Source organism: Coregonus lavaretus (genome assembly GCF_964263955.1).
Source record: "Coregonus lavaretus genome assembly, chromosome: 1".
NCBI classification, from domain to species: Eukaryota; Metazoa; Chordata; class Actinopteri; order Salmoniformes; family Salmonidae; genus Coregonus; species Coregonus lavaretus.
The window spans coordinates 9419646-9438614 of NC_139988.1; the positions used below are offsets into that span (position 1 = coordinate 9419646).

Here is an 18969-nt window from a genome sequence, read left to right on the forward strand (position 1 = left end):
AACAACCAATATAACAACATAACAACCAATATAACAACCAATATAACAACCAATATAACAATATAACAACCAATATAATAACATAACAACCAATATAACAACCAATATAACAATATAACAACCAATATAACAATATAATAGCCAATATAACAACCAACATAACAATATAACAACCAATATAACAACCAATATAACAACCAATATAACAACATAACAACCAATATAACAACCAATATAACAATATAACAACCAATATAACAATATAACAACCAATATAACAACATAACAACCAATATAACAACATAACAACCAATATAACAACCAATATAACAACCAATATAACAATATAACAACCAATATAACAACATAACAACCAATATAACAACCAATATAACAATATAACAACCAATATAACAATATAACAACCAATATAACAACCAACATAACAATATAACAACCAATATAACAATATAACAACCAATATAACAATATAACAACCAATATAACAATATAACAGCCAATATAACAACCAACATAACAATATAACAACCAATATAACAATATAACAACCAATATAACAGCCAATATAACAACCAATATAACAATATAACAACCAATATAACAACCAGCATAACAATATAACAACCAATAAAACAATATAACAACCAATATAACAACAAATATAACAATATAACAACCAATATAACAATATAACAAATGGCATACCAATATAACAACCAATATAACAACCAATATAACAATATAACAACCAATATAACAACATAACAACCAATATAACAATAGAACAACCAATATAACAATAGAACAACCAATATAACAACCAATATAACAATATAACAACCAATATAACAACATAACAACCAATATAACAATATAACAACCAATATAACAATAGAACAACCAATATAACAACCAATATAACAATATAACAACCAATATAACAATATAACAACCAGTATAACAACCAATATAACAATATAACAACCAATATAACAACCAACATAACAATATAACAACCAATATAACAATATAACAACCAATATAACAGCCAATATAACAAGCAATATAACAATATAACAACCAATATAACAACCAGCATAACAATATAACAACCAATAAAACAATATAACAAACGGCATACCAATATAACAACCAATATAACAACCAATATAACAATATAACAACAATATAACAACATAACAACCAATATAACAATAGAACAACCAATATAACAATATAACAACCAATATAACAACCAATATAACAATATAACAACCAATATAACAACATAACAACCAATATAACAATATAACAACCAATATAACAATAGGACAACCAATATAACAACCAATATAACAATATAACAACCAATATAACAACATAACAACCAATATAACAATATGACAACCAATATAACAATAGGACAACCAATATAACAACCAATATAACAATATAACAACCAATATAACAACCAATATAACAATATAACAACCAATATAACAACATAACAACCAATATAACAATATAACAACCAATATAACAATAGGACAACCAATATAACAACCAATATAACAATATAACAACCAATATAACAATAGAACAACCAATATAACAACATAACAACCAATATAACAATAGAACAACCAATATAACAATAGAACAACCAATATAACAACCAATATAACAATATAACAACCAATATAACAACATAACAACCAATATAACAATATAACAACCAATATAACAATATAACAACCAATATAACAACCATCATAACAACCAATATAGCATTTTAGTAAGGCAATAATAAGGCTACATTGTATTATTTGAAATACCTGTTCAAATGTTCTAAATTGTATAACACTTGTATCTGAGAATAACTCTGGGATATGCCCAATGTGTCAGTCATGGAGTAGTGTACTCTCAGCTATATACACAGTGCACAGGAGGCTGACAGAGTTTGCATCAGCGTATTTCTTGGTGACCATCAGGCGTTCCGCATTGTATGTAAACTCCCTGTCAGACATGGCGGATCAAATTGGCGCGCTGGTGGCTCCCGGAGCTGACAGGGGAGGAAAGGAGTGTTGAGAGGGCACCTTCCTTCCCCTCCGCTCCACTCCCTTCAACTTCACTTCACTCCCCTCCGCTCTGCTCCACTCCCCTCTTCTCCACTCCCCTCAACTTCACTCCCCTCCTCTCCACTCCCCTCCACTCCACTCCGCTCCGCTCCACTCCTAGGAGTCTAGATGGAAATGAGGCAGACCCACTCAGCCAGAGCTGAGGGAAAGGGAATGCACCTTCACACCACAGCCTCTGGCCCAGAGGTCAGGGCCCCCAAGGCTGGAGTCTGGATACAGCATAGCACAGCACAGCCTCAGTATCTCAGCTCAGATAAAGGTGTTCATCTTTCTCTCTCTGGTTTCCTTGATCTCTCGTCCCCCCCCCACCCCTCTCTCTCTCTCGCTCCCTCTGTCTTTCTCTCTCTGTCTTTGTCTCTCTCTCTTTCTCTTTCTCTCTCTCCCCTCCTCTCTTTCTCTCTCTCTCTCTCCCTCTCTCTCTCTCTCTCTCCCCACCTCTCTCTCTCTCTCTCTCTCTCTCTCTCTCTCTCTCTCTCTCCCACCTCTCTCTCTCTCTCTCGCTCTCTATCTGTAAAAACCAGCAGGCATTGTACAAAACCCTCATAATTTGCCAATGCAAATACTTTCACCTAGACATTCAGTTTGTTATTATCTGCACCTACTGCTGAGTGCCAGTGCCATCTATATCACTGAGTCCAGTAGCTGTAGAGATGTGAGGTAAAACATGCCCTCCATAGCTCCACAGTGGGGGGTTGGTGATATCCTGTCTCTGACTGAGCTGCCTGTGTCTGGGGCTCTGATCAGCACAGCTTGGGGATGGATGTTCTGTCTGAATAATGAATGCCTTTTCCCTGGCTGTGGCCAAGAAAACATGTCTACCCAAAATGTTCCATGTACAGTTTTTCTGTCTGTGAAGCCTACCTCCTTTTGCCTCTGCCTGTTATAATGAGCAGAACAGAAGCCTTTATAGAAATGTGTTGTTTCTCCCTTTTAGACAGCTCATTAAGTGAAGTTTCTACTTTAAGACGAAGGGAAAGGTGCCTTCCAGTGCATCTCTGGCATAGCAGGGGTTCTTTGGAAAGTACATTCAAATTGCTGAGCTTTGTGGCACTAACAATTCTGCTTAGCTAGCTGTCCATTGTTACTCTCTGTCATTAACGTACATAACACAAACACCTCTGTTTAGAGATCTGGCAGATAGAAGGTGAACCTTTTGTTTCCATCTCTATCTTCTCAGACACAGTGTATCTCTCTCAGGTAGGTAATGGTTCTCAGACACGGTGTATCTCTCTCAGGTAGGTAATGGTTCTCAGACACGGTGTACCTCTCTCAGGTAGGTAATGGTTCTCAGACACGGTGTATCTCTCTCAGGTAGGTCATGGTTCTCAGACACGGTGTATCTCTCTCAGGTAGGTAATGGTTCTCAGACACGGTGTATCTCTCTCAGGTAGGTAATGGTTCTCAGACACGGTGTATCTCTCTCAGGTAGGTCATGGTTCTCAGACACGGTGTATCTCTCTCAGGTAGGTCATGGTTCTCAGACACGGTGTATCTCTCTCAGGTAGGTAATAGTTCTCAGACACAGTGTACCTCTCTCAGGTAGGTCATTGTTCTCAGACTGCCACCTATCTTAGCTAATGCAGTAGCTGTCAGCCAGTATGGCCCCTGCAGGAGACAAGCAGACAAAGAAGACAGATAGAATTAATCTGTGTCATGGTCTCCACTGAGATGAAGTCATTGGGGTTGAGAAAAGGGTTTGATACACATCCATCCCCCACAGGCCAAAGACTAACAGAGCATTAATAGATGATAGTAATATCAGTAGAGAGGTTCTAGAGGACAGGTCTATAGCCGTACTGTCATATTTCAGGCAGCAGTGAAATGTCAGACAATACACACATTTAAACAGAGCTTTTTCAATTGTGACTGATTTCACCCATGTAGGAATAACTGAATTATTTACAAAATCCTTTTGATGATCAAGATCTCTTTAACTAGGGAGACCTGTGGATAACTATCTACAGCTGCTGTTCCTGTTGTCAACTGTCAACATGTCTCTGTGCCTTATTGATTGTAAAGGATCCAGGCATTTCTATCACTGACATGACATTGCATCGTCAAGACAAATCAACCTGGAACAACCAGTCACATCACGCCTTCTCTACAGTGCTCAATGCATGTCTGAAATCCCTGCTCCCTGATCAGTTCAGGCTCTCCTGCAGACCTAGCAGACATTCTAGGTACTTCCTCTCAGTCAGACGGTGTGTCTGTGTGGTTCCCCAGTGGTAGGAAGTATGAGTTAACAGAGAGGTAGTAAGCAGCATGTCTACAGAACTCAATATGGCTTGTCTGTTCTGTTCTGGGCAAAACAAACACCACCTGTACCTCGTTGTGGCTCCTTGGTCCCATTTCAAAATCACTGTGGCAACGCATGCCTGGGTCGTCCAACCACCTTGACATCCTACAGACTAGAGAGCCAGCCAGACAGATAGAGGGGTTAGACACACTGTTTCCCTATCTTTAGTCTGTAGTCCACACATATACAGTACAATTAGTCAGCAACAGCTACCACGCTGCCACCCTCAGGCATTTAGTGGTTCACTACCCCCACATCTCTGGTTATACACCTGCTCTTGGCTGAAGGAGGCATTTACTTTTTGTTTGTTGTTGTTGCTCCATGATGCAATACTGATGCTTTCTCCTTGTCCCAAAGGTGCTCCATGATGTAATACTGATGCTTTCCTCCTTGTCCCAAAGGTGCTCCATGATGTAATACTGATGCTTTCTCCCTGTCCCAAAGGTGCTCCATGAGCCCCTGATTGACGAGGACCCGGTGTTCATCAACACCTGTACGGAGAGAGAGCTGAGGAAGAGGAGGAAGAGGAAGTTCAGTCTGTGGGTCCGCCAGTGCACCTCCACTGGTTTCATCTGTCAGGTACAGTGTGTTTGTGTGTGTGTGTGTGTGTGTGTGTTTGTGTGTGTGTGTGTGTGTGTGTGTGTGTACATGCATCATGTTATGTTTGTGTGGGAGGGAGGAGGGAGGGAGGGAGGGAAAAGGGGGAGGGAGGGGGGAGGGAGGGAGGGACTGTAGCCTCTTGGATTTCTACTCATATCTGGGAGCTAGTACTTAGCCAACTTTGTGACAAAGACTGTTCACCTTCAATTACCCCCAGTACAACCACACCGGGGCTTTCACAAGACTGCCTGCAATTGGTCTAGACCAGGGCTTCCCAAACGTCTTCCTGGAGATCTACCGTCCTGTGGGTTTTCAGTCCAACCCTAATTTAACACACCTGATTCTACTTATTAGCTGCTCAACAAGACCTTAACTAGCTGAATCAGATATGGTAAATTAGGGTTGGACTGAAAACCTACAGGACAGTAGATCTCCATGAAGAGTGTTGGGCAGCCCTGGTCTAGACTGTAGAGTACACCAACACTGCAGGACAGGACAATCAGACCATGCCCTTCCCCCTCACTCAGACACAGCTGCGAGATCCAGACAAACTGTGTGATTGGATGACTGATGTGGGACCATCCAGTGCCTCAATCAGTCTCCAGAACCAATGTTATATTACTGATTCCCAGGAGAAAGCGCCAGTCCACTTAGTATAATTGCTCTCTGCTCTTGGTGGGAGAATGATACGTCAAATGACTGCTGCCCCGTGCCTCAAACAGACCCAGGAAGACATGAGAATGTATGGATATGCACGGGCTGTGTACTAATTGGTGGGAAGAAGAATGAATCGATCATGTCCTTTTTTGTGTAGCTTGCAAGACCGAGATTCATCACTTACTTGAAAACAACAGGGTTAGTATTGTCAATAGAAAACAACAGGGTTAGTATTGTCAATGGAAAACAACAGGGTTAGTATTGTCAATGGAAAACAACAGGGTTAGTATTGTCAATGGAAAACAACAGGGTTAGTATTGTCAATGGAAAACAACAGGGTTAGTATTGTCAATAGAAAACAACAGGGTTAGTATTGTCAATGGAAAACAACAGGGTTAGTATTGTCAATAGAAAACAACAGGTTTAGTATTGTCAATGGAAAACAACAGGGTTAGTATTGTCAATAGAAAACAACAGGTTTAGTATTGTCAATGGAAAACAACAGGGTTAGTATTGTCAACAGGGTTAGTATTGTCAATGGAAAACAACAGGGTTAGTATTGTCAACAGGGTTAGTATTGTCAATAGAAAACAACAGGGTTAGTATTGTGAATAGAAAACAACAGGGTTACTATTGTCAATGGAATACAACAGGGTTAGTATTGTCAACAGGGTTAGTATATTCAATAGAAAACAACAGGGTTAGTATTGTCAATAGAAAACAACAGGGTTAGTATTGTCAATAGAAAACAACAGGGTTAGTATTGTCAATAGAAAACAACAGGGTTAGTATTGTCAATAGAAAACAACAGGGTTAGTATTGTCAATGGAAAACAACAGGGTTAGTATTGTCAATAGAAAACAACTGGGATAGTATTGTCAATGGAAAACAACAGGGTTAGTATTGTCAATAGAAAACAACAGGGTTAGTATTGTCAATAGAAAACAACTGGGATAGTATTGTCAACTACATTGTTTGATGAGAAATAGCGTATCAATCAACTTGTCTGATCAGAGAAGTATTTAAATGTAAATGGTAGTCAATGGAGCTAAGTCAGTGATTCAGAATGTAGGAGCCACATTAATGTGGCTAATTGGATCACTAGCTGCTACACAGATCATTCCTGAGATCATTATGTATTGATTTCTGTATGTCAGTGTATGACATTTACATTTGACATTTTAGTCATTTAGCAGACACTCTTATCCAGAGCCACTTACAGGAGGAGCAATTAGGTTTAAGTGTCTTGCTCAAGGTCATATCGACAGATGTTTTGCCTAGTCGGCTCGGGGATTCGAACCAGCTACGCTTTGGTTACCGGCCCAACGCTCTTAACCGCTAGGTACCTGATGACATTATGGTGGTATTGACAGTCTGTGTCGCTCTTCCAGATCTATGTGCATCTGAAGGAGGGCCAGGGTCCTGATGGGTTGGCTACCCTGAAGAACAAGCCTCAGCTCCACAGTATGGTGGCCAAACAGCTGTGTCAGAACCTCTCAGGCCGCAACAGCATCATCTTCACCGGGCCCAGCATCACCAGCCTCAACCTGTACCAGGAGTTTGAGAAACAGGGTAGATCTGCATCTTTCATCCCATTTATCTCTCTCACCCTCTCATTATCTCCATCCACCTCTTTCCTCTCGCTCGCTCTCTCTCTCTCGCTCTCTCTCTCTCTCTCCGTCTCTCTTTCTCTTTACAGTACTGTAATCTCCTTCTTGCTCATCCCCTGCTGTTTTTAATTACCATACACGACCTCCGGCTACTGTAGCACTGAAAGAGAAGACAGTCAATTGAAGTTCACGTTGAGACTTCCCTGAGAACCAAGATGTCAATTTTGGAAACCGAGAGCACCAGTTCATCCTATTGTTAATGAACAGAGCAAACAGCCTAGAGAGAGGGGACGTGAGGCCACAGTAAACCAGCCTGTAGCCCTGCAGCAGCTAACACACAGAGATATGAATAATGATCAACTCCTTAAAAATTACAAACGCCTCCTCCTCTAGGCTTTATTCTCTGATCTCAATCTCAACACTGACTGACCACCTGTAATCTGGGCCATCTGTCATTACTGCAGGAGGGTGGGCTATAGGAAAGAAGGGGGTTATATTCAGCACACATCAGGATCAGAACTCTCACATGTACAGTACATTGTAGATTTAACAGTGCTGTGGAACATTTTGCTAAAAATCCTTTCTGTATGTTGCACCATCCTGAACGTGTCCCAGATGTCTAAAGGTGTGTTTGTACTCCACCAGAGATTTACTGCTGTGGGCTGCTGAGCACCAGGAAGAGTGACTGCACCGGCCTGCCCCAGTGCATGCTGGTGAACCCTGAGAGCCCCCAGCAGAGGGGCCAGTCCCGCAGCATGATGAGAGGCAACACCTCCCTCATCAGCTGGTACAACAAGGGACACTTCCGCTTCCTTACCAACGCCTACTCACCTACCAAGGAAGGTGAGGAGTCCCGCTCTGCAACCAGTGCTATATTAACAACGTTTTCTTTTTCATACATTTTCATTCAGAAGATGCATTCAGGGGGATGTTTCAACTGTATTTGATCATGGGCATAGATTTGTGGTGAACTGCCTTCAATTTGAAAGCAAAACGTTTCTCTTCATTTTGATCATGTCTGCATCACTAGAATGCTCTGAAATGGAATATCATTATTAAGCTCTTTAGGGCTGACTGATACAGTATGAGTCACCACCCACGATTGACATGATGTGGGTTTCCCAGATCACAGTAACTCCTAGGTGTTAATGCACTCATAATCTACCCTGTAGACTGCGGGGGAACCGTGATGTAACACCTCATCATTCTCTCTCCCTGTATGAGGATAGGGTGATGTTCAGAGATAATGACAATTTGAGAAAATCCCTGTTGTGTGGCATGTGAAAAGGTCTCTCACCTCAGACACCTTTAATCCCATTTGTAAGATACAGTGGGGGGGAAAAGTATTTAGTCAGCCACCAATTGTGCAAGTTCTCCCACTTAAAAAGATGAGAGAGGCCTGACAAAATGAGAAGAAAAAAAATCCAGAAAATCACATTGTAGGATTTTTAATGAATTTATTTGCAAATTATGGTGGAAAATAAGTATTTGGTCAATAACAAAAGTTTCTCAATACTTTGTTATATACCCTTTGTTGGCAATGACACAGGTCAAACGTTTTCTGTAAGTCTTCACAAGGTTTTCACACACTGTTGCTGGTATTTTGGCCCATTCCTCCATGCAGATCTCCTCTAGAGCAGTGATGTTTTGGGGCTGTCGCTGGGCAACACGGACTTTCAACTCCCTCCAAAGATTTTCTATGGGGTTGAGATCTGGAGACTGGCTAGGCCACTCCAGGACCTTGAAATGCTTCTTACGAAGCCACTCCTTCGTTGCCCGGGCGGTGTGTTTGGGATCATTGTCATGCTGAAAGACCCAGCCACGTTTCATCTTCAATGCCCTTGCTGATGGAAGGAGGTTTTCACTCAAAATCTCACGATACATGGCCCCATTCATTCTTTCCTTTACACGGATCAGTCGTCCTGGTCCCTTTGCAGAAAAACAGCCCCAAAGCATGATGTTTCCACCCCCATGCTTCACAGTAGGTATGGTGTTCTTTGGATGCAACTCAGCATTCTTTGTCCTCCAAACACGACGAGTTGAGTTTTTACCAAAAAGTTCTATTTTGGTTTCATCTGACCATATGACATTCTCCCAATCCTCTTCTGGATCATCCAAATGCACTCTAGCAAACTTCAGACGGGCCTGGACATGTACTGGCTTAAGCAGGGGGACATGTCTTGCACTGCAGGATGTGAGTCCCTGGTGGCGTAGTGTGTTACTGATGGTAGGCTTTGTTACTTTGGTCCCAGCTCTCTGCAGGTCATTCACTAGGTCCCCCCGTGTGGTTCTGGGATTTTTGCTCACCGTTCTTGTGATCATTTTGACCCCACGGGGTGAGATCTTGCGTGGAGCCCCAGATCGAGGGAGATTATCAGTGGTCTTGTATGTCTTCCATTTCCTAATAATTGCTCCCACAGTTGATTTCTTCAAACCAAGCTGCTTACCTATTGCAGATTCAGTCTTCCCAGCCTGGTGCAGGTCTACAATTTTGTTTCTGGTGTCCTTTGACAGCTCTTTGGTCTTTGGACATAGTGGAGTTTGGAGTGTGACTGTTTGAGGTTGTGGACAGGTGTCTTTTATACTGATAACAAGTTCAAACAGATGCCATTAATACAGGTAATGAGTGGAGGACAGAGGAGCCTCTTAAAGAAGAAGTTACAGGTCTGTGAGAGACAGAAATCTTGCTTGTTTGTAGGTGACCAAATACTTATTTTCCACCATAATTTGCAAATAAATTCATAAAAAATCCTACAATGTGATTTTCTGGATTTTTTTTCCCTCAATTTGTCTGTCACAGTTGACGTGTACCTATGATGAAAATTACAGGCCTCTCTCATCTTTTTAAGTGGGAGAACTTAAACTTAAACTTAAACTCCTAGAGAGGATGCAGGGTATTTTTCATTGTCCCTTAATCCAGTACAAATGATCTCAATATAAAAACCCAAAATACAGCAAAACACAACCCCCTCCCACCCCAACCTTTGGTGTGTCCCTCCAATCTTTTCTTATACGGACTACAGTCATTATTTTCTTTGGATGGTTAAGTGGTGGTCATAACGCTTCATTATAGCTACAGAGAGAACTATCTGACCTTTGAATAAATATACCACTGTATCATTGGTGAAATGGCTGTGAAATGAAGTAATCATGTGAACGACTGAAGCTGAGGCAATGGGGAGGGAGAGTCAGAGAAATATTCCCAAATTCCAAATTGAGACCTTATCAAGTTTGCTGCTCAGTTATATTCTTAAATTATGTTAAGAATAAATCCATTGCGTTTCCTGACTGATATGAGCTTATTCTTTGATCTCGCATTTATTTTTCAAATTACCCTCCTGTAACTTTCCAATTTGCATGCAACATTACACTGTAGTGTAATTAGCATAAAATAGCTGAGGATAAGTTTAATGGAAGCGACAGATGGAGGTTCAGTCAAGGCAACTGTATCAAAGGCCTGCTAATGGTTCAATTGGGATCCAGGGGACTACTAGACTCGTTCCCTCACAGCTACCTCCATAATTACTCTATAACTCATGTTCATCTATTGTTCATGTGGTGCTTCACCTGGAATCAGTTTATTTTAGGTATTGGGTTGATACTTTTTAACAGGTAAGCATGCAGTCATGTTTTTCTTGTTACAGATCAAGGTATTTTCTGCAGAATATATTGGTTATTTTGGAGCTATAGTTAGAAACCATCAAAATGGGATTTTGAGGCCTGCAGTTTAGTTATGTACAGCATCACTCTTTATCCAGTTACAGATAGGCTATACATTACTGTTAAGATATTATGCCCCAAATGTCACTTGTATTATACTTTGTCACTGAGTCTGAAAATCTGTTTACATAATACTTATTTTTTTAACTCAGTGAAATGTGATTCCCAGCTCCCATTAGCCTTGTCTGAGTCATGTTTTTGGTTCCAGGGGTGATCATCAAGAGGAAAAGTGGTGAGATTCCCTGTCCGCTGGCTGTGGAGGCCTTCGCTGCACACCTCAGCTACATCTGCAAGTATGACGACAAGTACAGCAAGTGAGTCACTAATATGCCCACTAGTTGACATACTGGATCTATTGTAGTAATCTGTACTCATTTGTCACCCTGGGAGAAAGGTGTTCGCCAATATGAATGTTCATCATCATAGAACAGGGGTGGCCAACCCGTCTCCTGAGAAGCGACCCTCCTGCAGGCTTTTGCTCCAACCCTAGCTATAGCTCACTTGATTCTACTAGCTGCTAACAAGGACATTAATTAGCTGAATCAGCTGTGTTACAACGAGGTTGGAGCAAAAGCATGCGTAACCAGTAGCTCTCCATGACAGTCTGCCATCCTGGATTGTTGTTGGTCTTGTGAAATTATTTTAATATGGCAAAGTATTACGCTGTTCCAAATTCATGAATATTGTGTCCTTCCGTCCATCGTAACTCTGTCTAATTTCACATTATCCACTCAGATAACTGGACGTGATGGACATCTGACACATATTATAAAGTTACCAATTTGTCAAGATCCCAGATAGCCACTCAGGGTTGGTCTTTTCTCTCAGGTATTTCATCTTCCACAAGCCCAACAAGACGTGGCAGCAGGTGTTCTGGCTGACCATCAGCATCGCCATAAACAACGCCTATATCCTGTACAAGATGTCCGATGCCTACCACGTCAAGCGCTACAGCCGAGCGCAGTTTGGAGAGAGGCTGGTGAGGGAACTGCTGGACTTAGATGACTGCTCCCCCACCCAGTGAGGCGACCACATAATCTTTATAATATACACCCACATACTGTACCCACCCACACACACACACTGTCACGTCTCACACGAACGCACACACACACTGTCACGTCTCACACGTACCCACACACACAAACACACTGTCACGTCTCACACGAACGCACACACACACTGTCACGTCTCACACGTACCCACACACACAAACACACTGTCACGTCTCACACGTACCCACACACACACATGTACCCACACACATACACACACACACTGTCACGTCTCAAACGTACACACACACACACACACACACACTGTCATGTCTCACACGTACACACACACACACACACACACTGTCACGTCTCACACGTACCCACACACACACACACACACACACACACATAGTGTCACGTCTCACACATACCCACACACACACACACACACACTATCACGTCTCACACGTACACACATGCTGTCACGTCTCACACGTACCCACACACACACGGTCACGTCTCACACATACCCACACACTGTCATGTCTCACACATACCCACACACACACACACACTGTCACGTCTCACATGTACCCACACACACACTGTCACCTCCAGGTGTGGAGAGCAGGTCTCTATATCTGAGTCAGAACTCAAGAGAAATGTCTATAGATTAATGTTTCTTTACTGAGGCAGAAAGCAGAGCCATTGTACTGTCCACATGCCTCATACTGCTAGGACCACAGGCTGCATGACAAAATAGTGTTTGGATCATTTACTCTTCAATGTGCAGAATGTTTTGTATTTTTTTTGACCGGGTTAAACATTGTTTCCATGTAGTTCAATGTCACTCTGTAATGGCAATCTATGATTCTATTGGACCACCTACCGAGCAACATCTGGGGTGTTCTCTCCAAGATAGACCTGAACCACTAAGCAGATATACTGTATATATACTTTATGCAGTTTATGGAAGCCCAGGATCCATTATGTTTAAATGAAATATGAAGGAGAAGTAGATCTACATTACTATCCCCTTCCAGAGCTATTCCTGCTGATGGTTCATACGTGGAATGGGAAATCTCCTGCTTACCAGGGTAGTGCTTACTGAACTCAATAACTCCATATCTCAGTCAAAAGGAACCTTTCAACTGGTCATCAGATCATATGACTGGCAGGCTCTATTCTCAGCCAATGGGTCCATCGCTGTATATTTGCAACATCATTGGAAGTACTGGATGGTGTGAGTTGTGGGCAGGTTTTCAGACGGCAAATGGTTTGATGATATGATAAACCATACCAGTTCTTACCAATGCTGGCCACATGAACGTTGGCTTGGATGAGGCGTACTGTTACTGTACAACATGAACACAGTCTCCATGTGGCGTAGTCTTTGGATCATCAAGAGCTGCAGGGGTCAGTTCAGTTCATCTCTAGATATACACGCTGAACCGTCCACCTGAACCGTCCACAGCTAAATCTGAACTGTCCACAGCCAAACTCTCACTCACTGACAGACCACACAGAAACAGACATGGACTGTTCCCAGTTCAGGTCTACTGAATGGGGCGGGGCTTCTGGCTCGGCTAGTCACGTCCACAGCTCATTCCCTGGAAGCAAGCCAGAAGCAAGCCTGACATTGATCTATAACGTATGTGAGTTGGGTTTGAATTAAACATTTCATACCATCAGCCAATGACTATCTCAGTCCAATGATGTCACTAAAAGACGGAGAGAAGTCAACACCAGACCCACAGAAGTTTGGCAACATTATTCCTTCCAATTGTGCTTTGGAGAATGGATCCTCCTGTCCTGTAATGACTTGGAGAGGGTGCTGTCTTGCATCTTGTGTGGGGACAGAACAGTACCCCAATGTGCTGTATGTTGAGCTGTTTTAAGTCAGTGAAGTGAATGTCACTGTGGATTAATAATGTCTTCTCGGCCAATAGAGAATATTATGTCAGTGTAAAAGTCTGCAATTCCAAAGTTCACATGCAAAGGCCTATTTTATCCCTTGGCCCGATGACATTCATTTGTCCTTATCCACGCCTTGCCACTGTGACTGTGTTATTGTTGTGTGAAGTGTTTGTGAGATTTGCATTACTGAGGCAGAGTTGTCCCAGCTAGGGCACTACTCATGCACTTTCGATGGTCTTGCACTTTAAAGTGATTCAATAAAGGTCTATTGATGTTTACTAAATATCCCTAGCTTTGATGAATACCTTTAATTAATGGTGGTACTAAATGCTTCCTCAGAAAATAGAGGAGTTAAATGATGCACATTAATACTCAATAACGATTGTGTAAATCCATGCTCTGTCACAGAATACTGGAGATTTAATGCTGTTTAACTGGTATCGCCTAAGTTTCCTCCCTAATTATTGAGTGCTTGACCATTCTTTGAAGAAGCAGGAAATTAAAGTTTACTAGAAAGGGAAATGAGTGTCTACTGAGTTCTGACTTCTGCAACCAAGTGCTACAATGTTTATGCAGGAAGGATTTAAAGGGGATATTGCTGATCAACTAAAGTACACTTGATGATGAACACTAAAAGCCAATGAAATTGAAAACGTTTTGAATATTATGAATATTTACAAAAATATATAGTATGTGCATAGGCTATTGAGGTGGTAAATGTGTTTTGTTTTTGTGTGCAGATTAGAAGGTATATATACTGAACAAAAATATAAACGCAACATGCAACCATTATGGGTTACAGTTCATATAAGAAAATCAGTCAATTGAAATAAATTCATTAGGCCCTAATCTATGGTTCTCACATGACTGGGAATACAGATATGCATCTGTTGGTCACAGATACCTTAAAAAAAAGGTAGGGGCGTGGATCAGAAAACCAGTCAGTATATGGTGTGACCACCATTTTCCTCATGCAGCGCGACACATCTCCTTTGCATAGAGTTGATCAGGTTGTTGATTGTGGCCTGTGGAATGTTGTCACACTCCTCTTCAATGGCTGTACGAAGTTGCTGGATATTGGCGGGAACTGGAACACACTGTCGTACACGTCGATCCAGAGCATCCCAAACATGCTCAATGGGTGACATGTCTGGTGAGTATGCAGGCCATGGAAGAACTGGGACATTTTCAACTTCCAGGAATTGTGTATAGATCCTGGTGACATGGGGCCGTGCATTATCATGCTGAAACATGAGGTGATGAAGGCGGATGAATGGCACGACAATGGGCCTCAGGAACTCGTCAAGGTATCTCTGTGCATTCAAATTGCCATCGATAAAATGCAATTGTGTTCGTTACATTTTTAGTCATTTAGCAGACGCTCTTATCCAGAGCGACTTACATTATCTTTTTATTTTTCATACTGGCCCCCCGTGGGAATCGAACCCACAACCCTGGCGTTGCAAACGCCATGCTCTACCAACTGAGCTACATCCCTGCCGGCCATTCCCTCCCCTACCCTGGACGACGCTGGGCCAATTGTGCGCCGCCCCATGGGTCTCCCGGTCGCGGCCGGCTACGACAGAGCCTTCGTTGTCCATAGCTTATGCCTGCCCATACCATAACCCCACCGCCACCATGGGGCACTCTGCCCACAACGTTGACATCAGCAAACCGCTCGCCCACACGACGCCATACACGTGGTCTGCGGTTGTGAGGCCAGTTGGACGTACTGCCAAATTCTCTAAAACGACGTTGGAGGTGGCTTATGGTAGAGAAATTAACATTAAATTATCTGGCAACAACTCTGGTGGACATTCCTGCAGTCAGCATGCCAATTGCACGCTCCCTAAAAACTTGAGACATCTGTGGCATTGTGTTGTGTGACAAAACTGCACATTTTAGAGTGGCCTTTTATTGTCCCCAGCACAAGGTTCACCTGTGTGATGATCATGCTGTTTAATCAGCTTCTTGATATGCCACACCTGTCAGGTGGATGGATTATCTTGACAAAGGATAAATCGCTCACTAACAGGGATGTAAACAAATGTGTGCACAAAATTTGAGAGAAATAAGCTTTATGTGTATATGGAAAATGTCTGTGATCTTTTATTTCAGCTCATGAAACATGGGACCAACACTTTACATGTTGCATTTATATTTTTGTTCAGTGTATGATTATAATTCTATTAGAGTCTTCACTTATAGGTAAGACAAATGATTGTGATTTTTCACCTTTTCTTTCCCCCAAAAAACATTGTCGTTCTTGTGTATGTTTGTGCGAGCCACTAGTTCTGTGCACTGATCACTGTCTGAAAGAAGCTCTGACATGCCATACGTCTGTTGATAATGCTCATAACAATGTTCTTTTGTTCTGAATTGTTATATTGATAAGACACCAAGAAGAATGCATGATACAGTCCACAACTGTTCAAAGTGAACACGTCATTACTCAGCCATGTGTTAGATATTTTCTCAGTGCCTTTTACAGTGAGGGGAAAAAAGTATTTGATCCGCTGCTGATTTTGTACGTTTGCCCACTGACAAAGAAATGATCAGTCTATAATTTTAATGGTAGGTTTATTTGAACAGTGAGAGACAGAATAACAACAACAAAATCCAGAAAACGCATGTCAAAAATGTTATAAATTGATTTGCATTTTAATGAGGGAAATAAGTATTTGACCCCCTCTCAATCAGAAAGGTTTCTGGCTCCCAGGTGTCTTTTATACAGGTAACGAGCTGAGATTAGGAGCACACTCTTAAAGGGAGTGCTCCTAATCTCAGTTTGTTACCTGTATAAAAGACACCTGTCCACAGAAGCAATCAATCAATCAGATTCCAAACTCTCCACCATGGCCAAGACCAAAGAGCTCTCCAAGGATGTCAGGGACAAGATTGTAGACCTACACAAGGCTGGAATGGGCTACAAGACCATCACCAAGCAGCTTGGTGAGAAGGTGAAGTTTGCCAATGAACATCTGAATGATTCAGAGGAGAACTGGGTGAAAGTGTTGTGGTCAGATGAGACCAAATGTCACGGTTTCGGCCGAGACTGCTCCTCCTCCTGGTTCGGGCAGGCTTCGGCGGTCGTCGTCCCCGGAGTACTAGCTGCCACCGATCTATGTTTCATGTTCGTTTGGTTTTGTCTGGATGTTGTACACCTGTGTCTTGTTAGTCCTCGTTAGTGTCCTATTTAGTTCTCGTTGTGTGTGCTTGTCGTTGTGTGTGATTGCGCTTCTGTTTCGTGTTTGGAGCTACATTTTCCCTCCAGTGTTTTGGAGAGGGTTGTTTGCACATGTTTGTGCTTCATTTGTTTTGTCGCCGGTGTGCGTCGTGTATTTTGCCTTCGGGCTTATTGTGCTTCTGTTGTATATATATATTATATATTGCACTAAAGCCTTTGGACTGAGCCTCTGCGTCCTGCGCATGATTCCTACACCACACCCACCTTCAGCACGCCTTGACACCAAAATCGAGCTCTTTGGCATCAACTCAACTCACTGTGTTTGGAGGAGGAGGAATGCTGCCTATGACCCCAAGAACACCATCTCCACCGTCAAACATGGAAGTGGAAACATTATGCTTTGGGGGTGTTTCAGACCTTAATCCCATAGAACATCTGTGGAGGGAGCTGAAGGTTTGCGTTGCCAAACGTCAGCCTCGAAACCTTAATGATTTGGAGAAGATCTGCAAAGAGGAGTGGGACAAAATCCCTCCTGAGATGTGTGCAAACCTGGTGGCCAACTACAAGAAACGTCTGACCTCTGTGATTGCCAACAAGGGTTTTGCCACCAAGTACTTAGTCATGTTTTGCAGAGGGGTCAAATACTTATTTCCCTCATTAAAATGCAAATCAATTTTTAACATTTTTGACATGGGTTTTTCTGGATTTTTTTGTTGTTATTCTGTCTCTCACTGTTCAAATAAACCTACCATTAAAATTATAGACTGATCGTGTCTTTGTCAGTGGGCAAACGTACAAAATCAGCAGGGGATCAAATACTTTTTTCCCTCACTGTACATCATTTGTTCTACCGGTATGTTCTAAAATTGGTTGAGGATTTGTTTTGGTATAAAGGAGAGAGTAATATAGACAAAACCACAGAAAGGCATTTGATGCCAGTATCATTTGGCGACTTCAGATGATTTCTGCTGAGAATATCTAAAAAATATATAATTTATTCAAGATAGATTAACAAATGACAGTTTGTCACATCAATCTGTATAATGCATTTGTGTTCATGAAATTCATATTATTTTCTCACTCCATGATTCTACTGTTAGGTTTTTTGTTCAAGCCTTACAACACAGATAGCCAAGCCATATCCAGTTCCTGAGGCCACATCCTATCATTATTTTTTAGCATCCTTGGCCATTTCTCATTGCCTGAAATGTCTTTGTGTCAGTCTGATGTCACTGTAATTCCCTATAGCATCTGAGAGGCAATGTTAATTTACCATTTCTCTGTCAAATTCACAAGGTCAGTTGATTGACAGCCCACTCAGGCTATCGTCACCGTTCTGTCCTTCTGGTATTTAGCTACTGCTGTTCTCTGACCCATAAAGCATCTGTCTAACAGTGAGTGTAACTGCAATACCATGCTACCACTCCAGTGCACCCGCCTCTACCCCTAAACTCTTAATGGACAATCTGAGACTGCATGCAAATAAGGATATTACCATACACTCTGCCTCTCTCTGGCTAGTCAGGCAGCCCATTTTCATTAAGTCCTTAATAGTTAGTAAAAAAATATATATATTTTGTGAATGTTTTTCATTCAATTTAGTCTTCACTCTGCATTAGTGATCAAGACTGATAAAATACTGTAAATACATGTTATTATTACAGTAGAATAGCCTACATGGAGGCTACATTTTGGACACCAACTGTGAAGTTTAATGGAAGTAGCTCAGTGAACTATGCTCATGTCGTGTGATGAGTAACCTTGCCTCTGCCTATTGGCTTCTTTGCATATTCAAGCCTGTCTCAAAATAATAGTGCTACCACTT

General features: G+C 41.8%; 1 protein-coding gene across 1 annotated transcript in view; it reads left to right on the plus strand.

Annotated features, from left to right (window-relative positions):
* LOC311113030 (piggyBac transposable element-derived protein 5-like) overlaps positions 1–12066 on the plus strand; it is a gene marked incomplete at both ends in the record, with an annotated part of 70146 nt that extends 58080 nt beyond the window's left edge. Inside the window, 5 exons of the mRNA XM_084156154.1 lie at positions 4900–5034; positions 7104–7284; positions 7968–8165; positions 11251–11356; positions 11871–12066. Of these exons, the coding sequence (XP_084012280.1) occupies positions 4900–5034; positions 7104–7284; positions 7968–8165; positions 11251–11356; positions 11871–12066 (816 nt within the window). The remainder of the gene's footprint in view (positions 1–4899; positions 5035–7103; positions 7285–7967; positions 8166–11250; positions 11357–11870) is intronic.
* Between the last annotated feature and the right edge of the window lie 6903 nt (positions 12067–18969).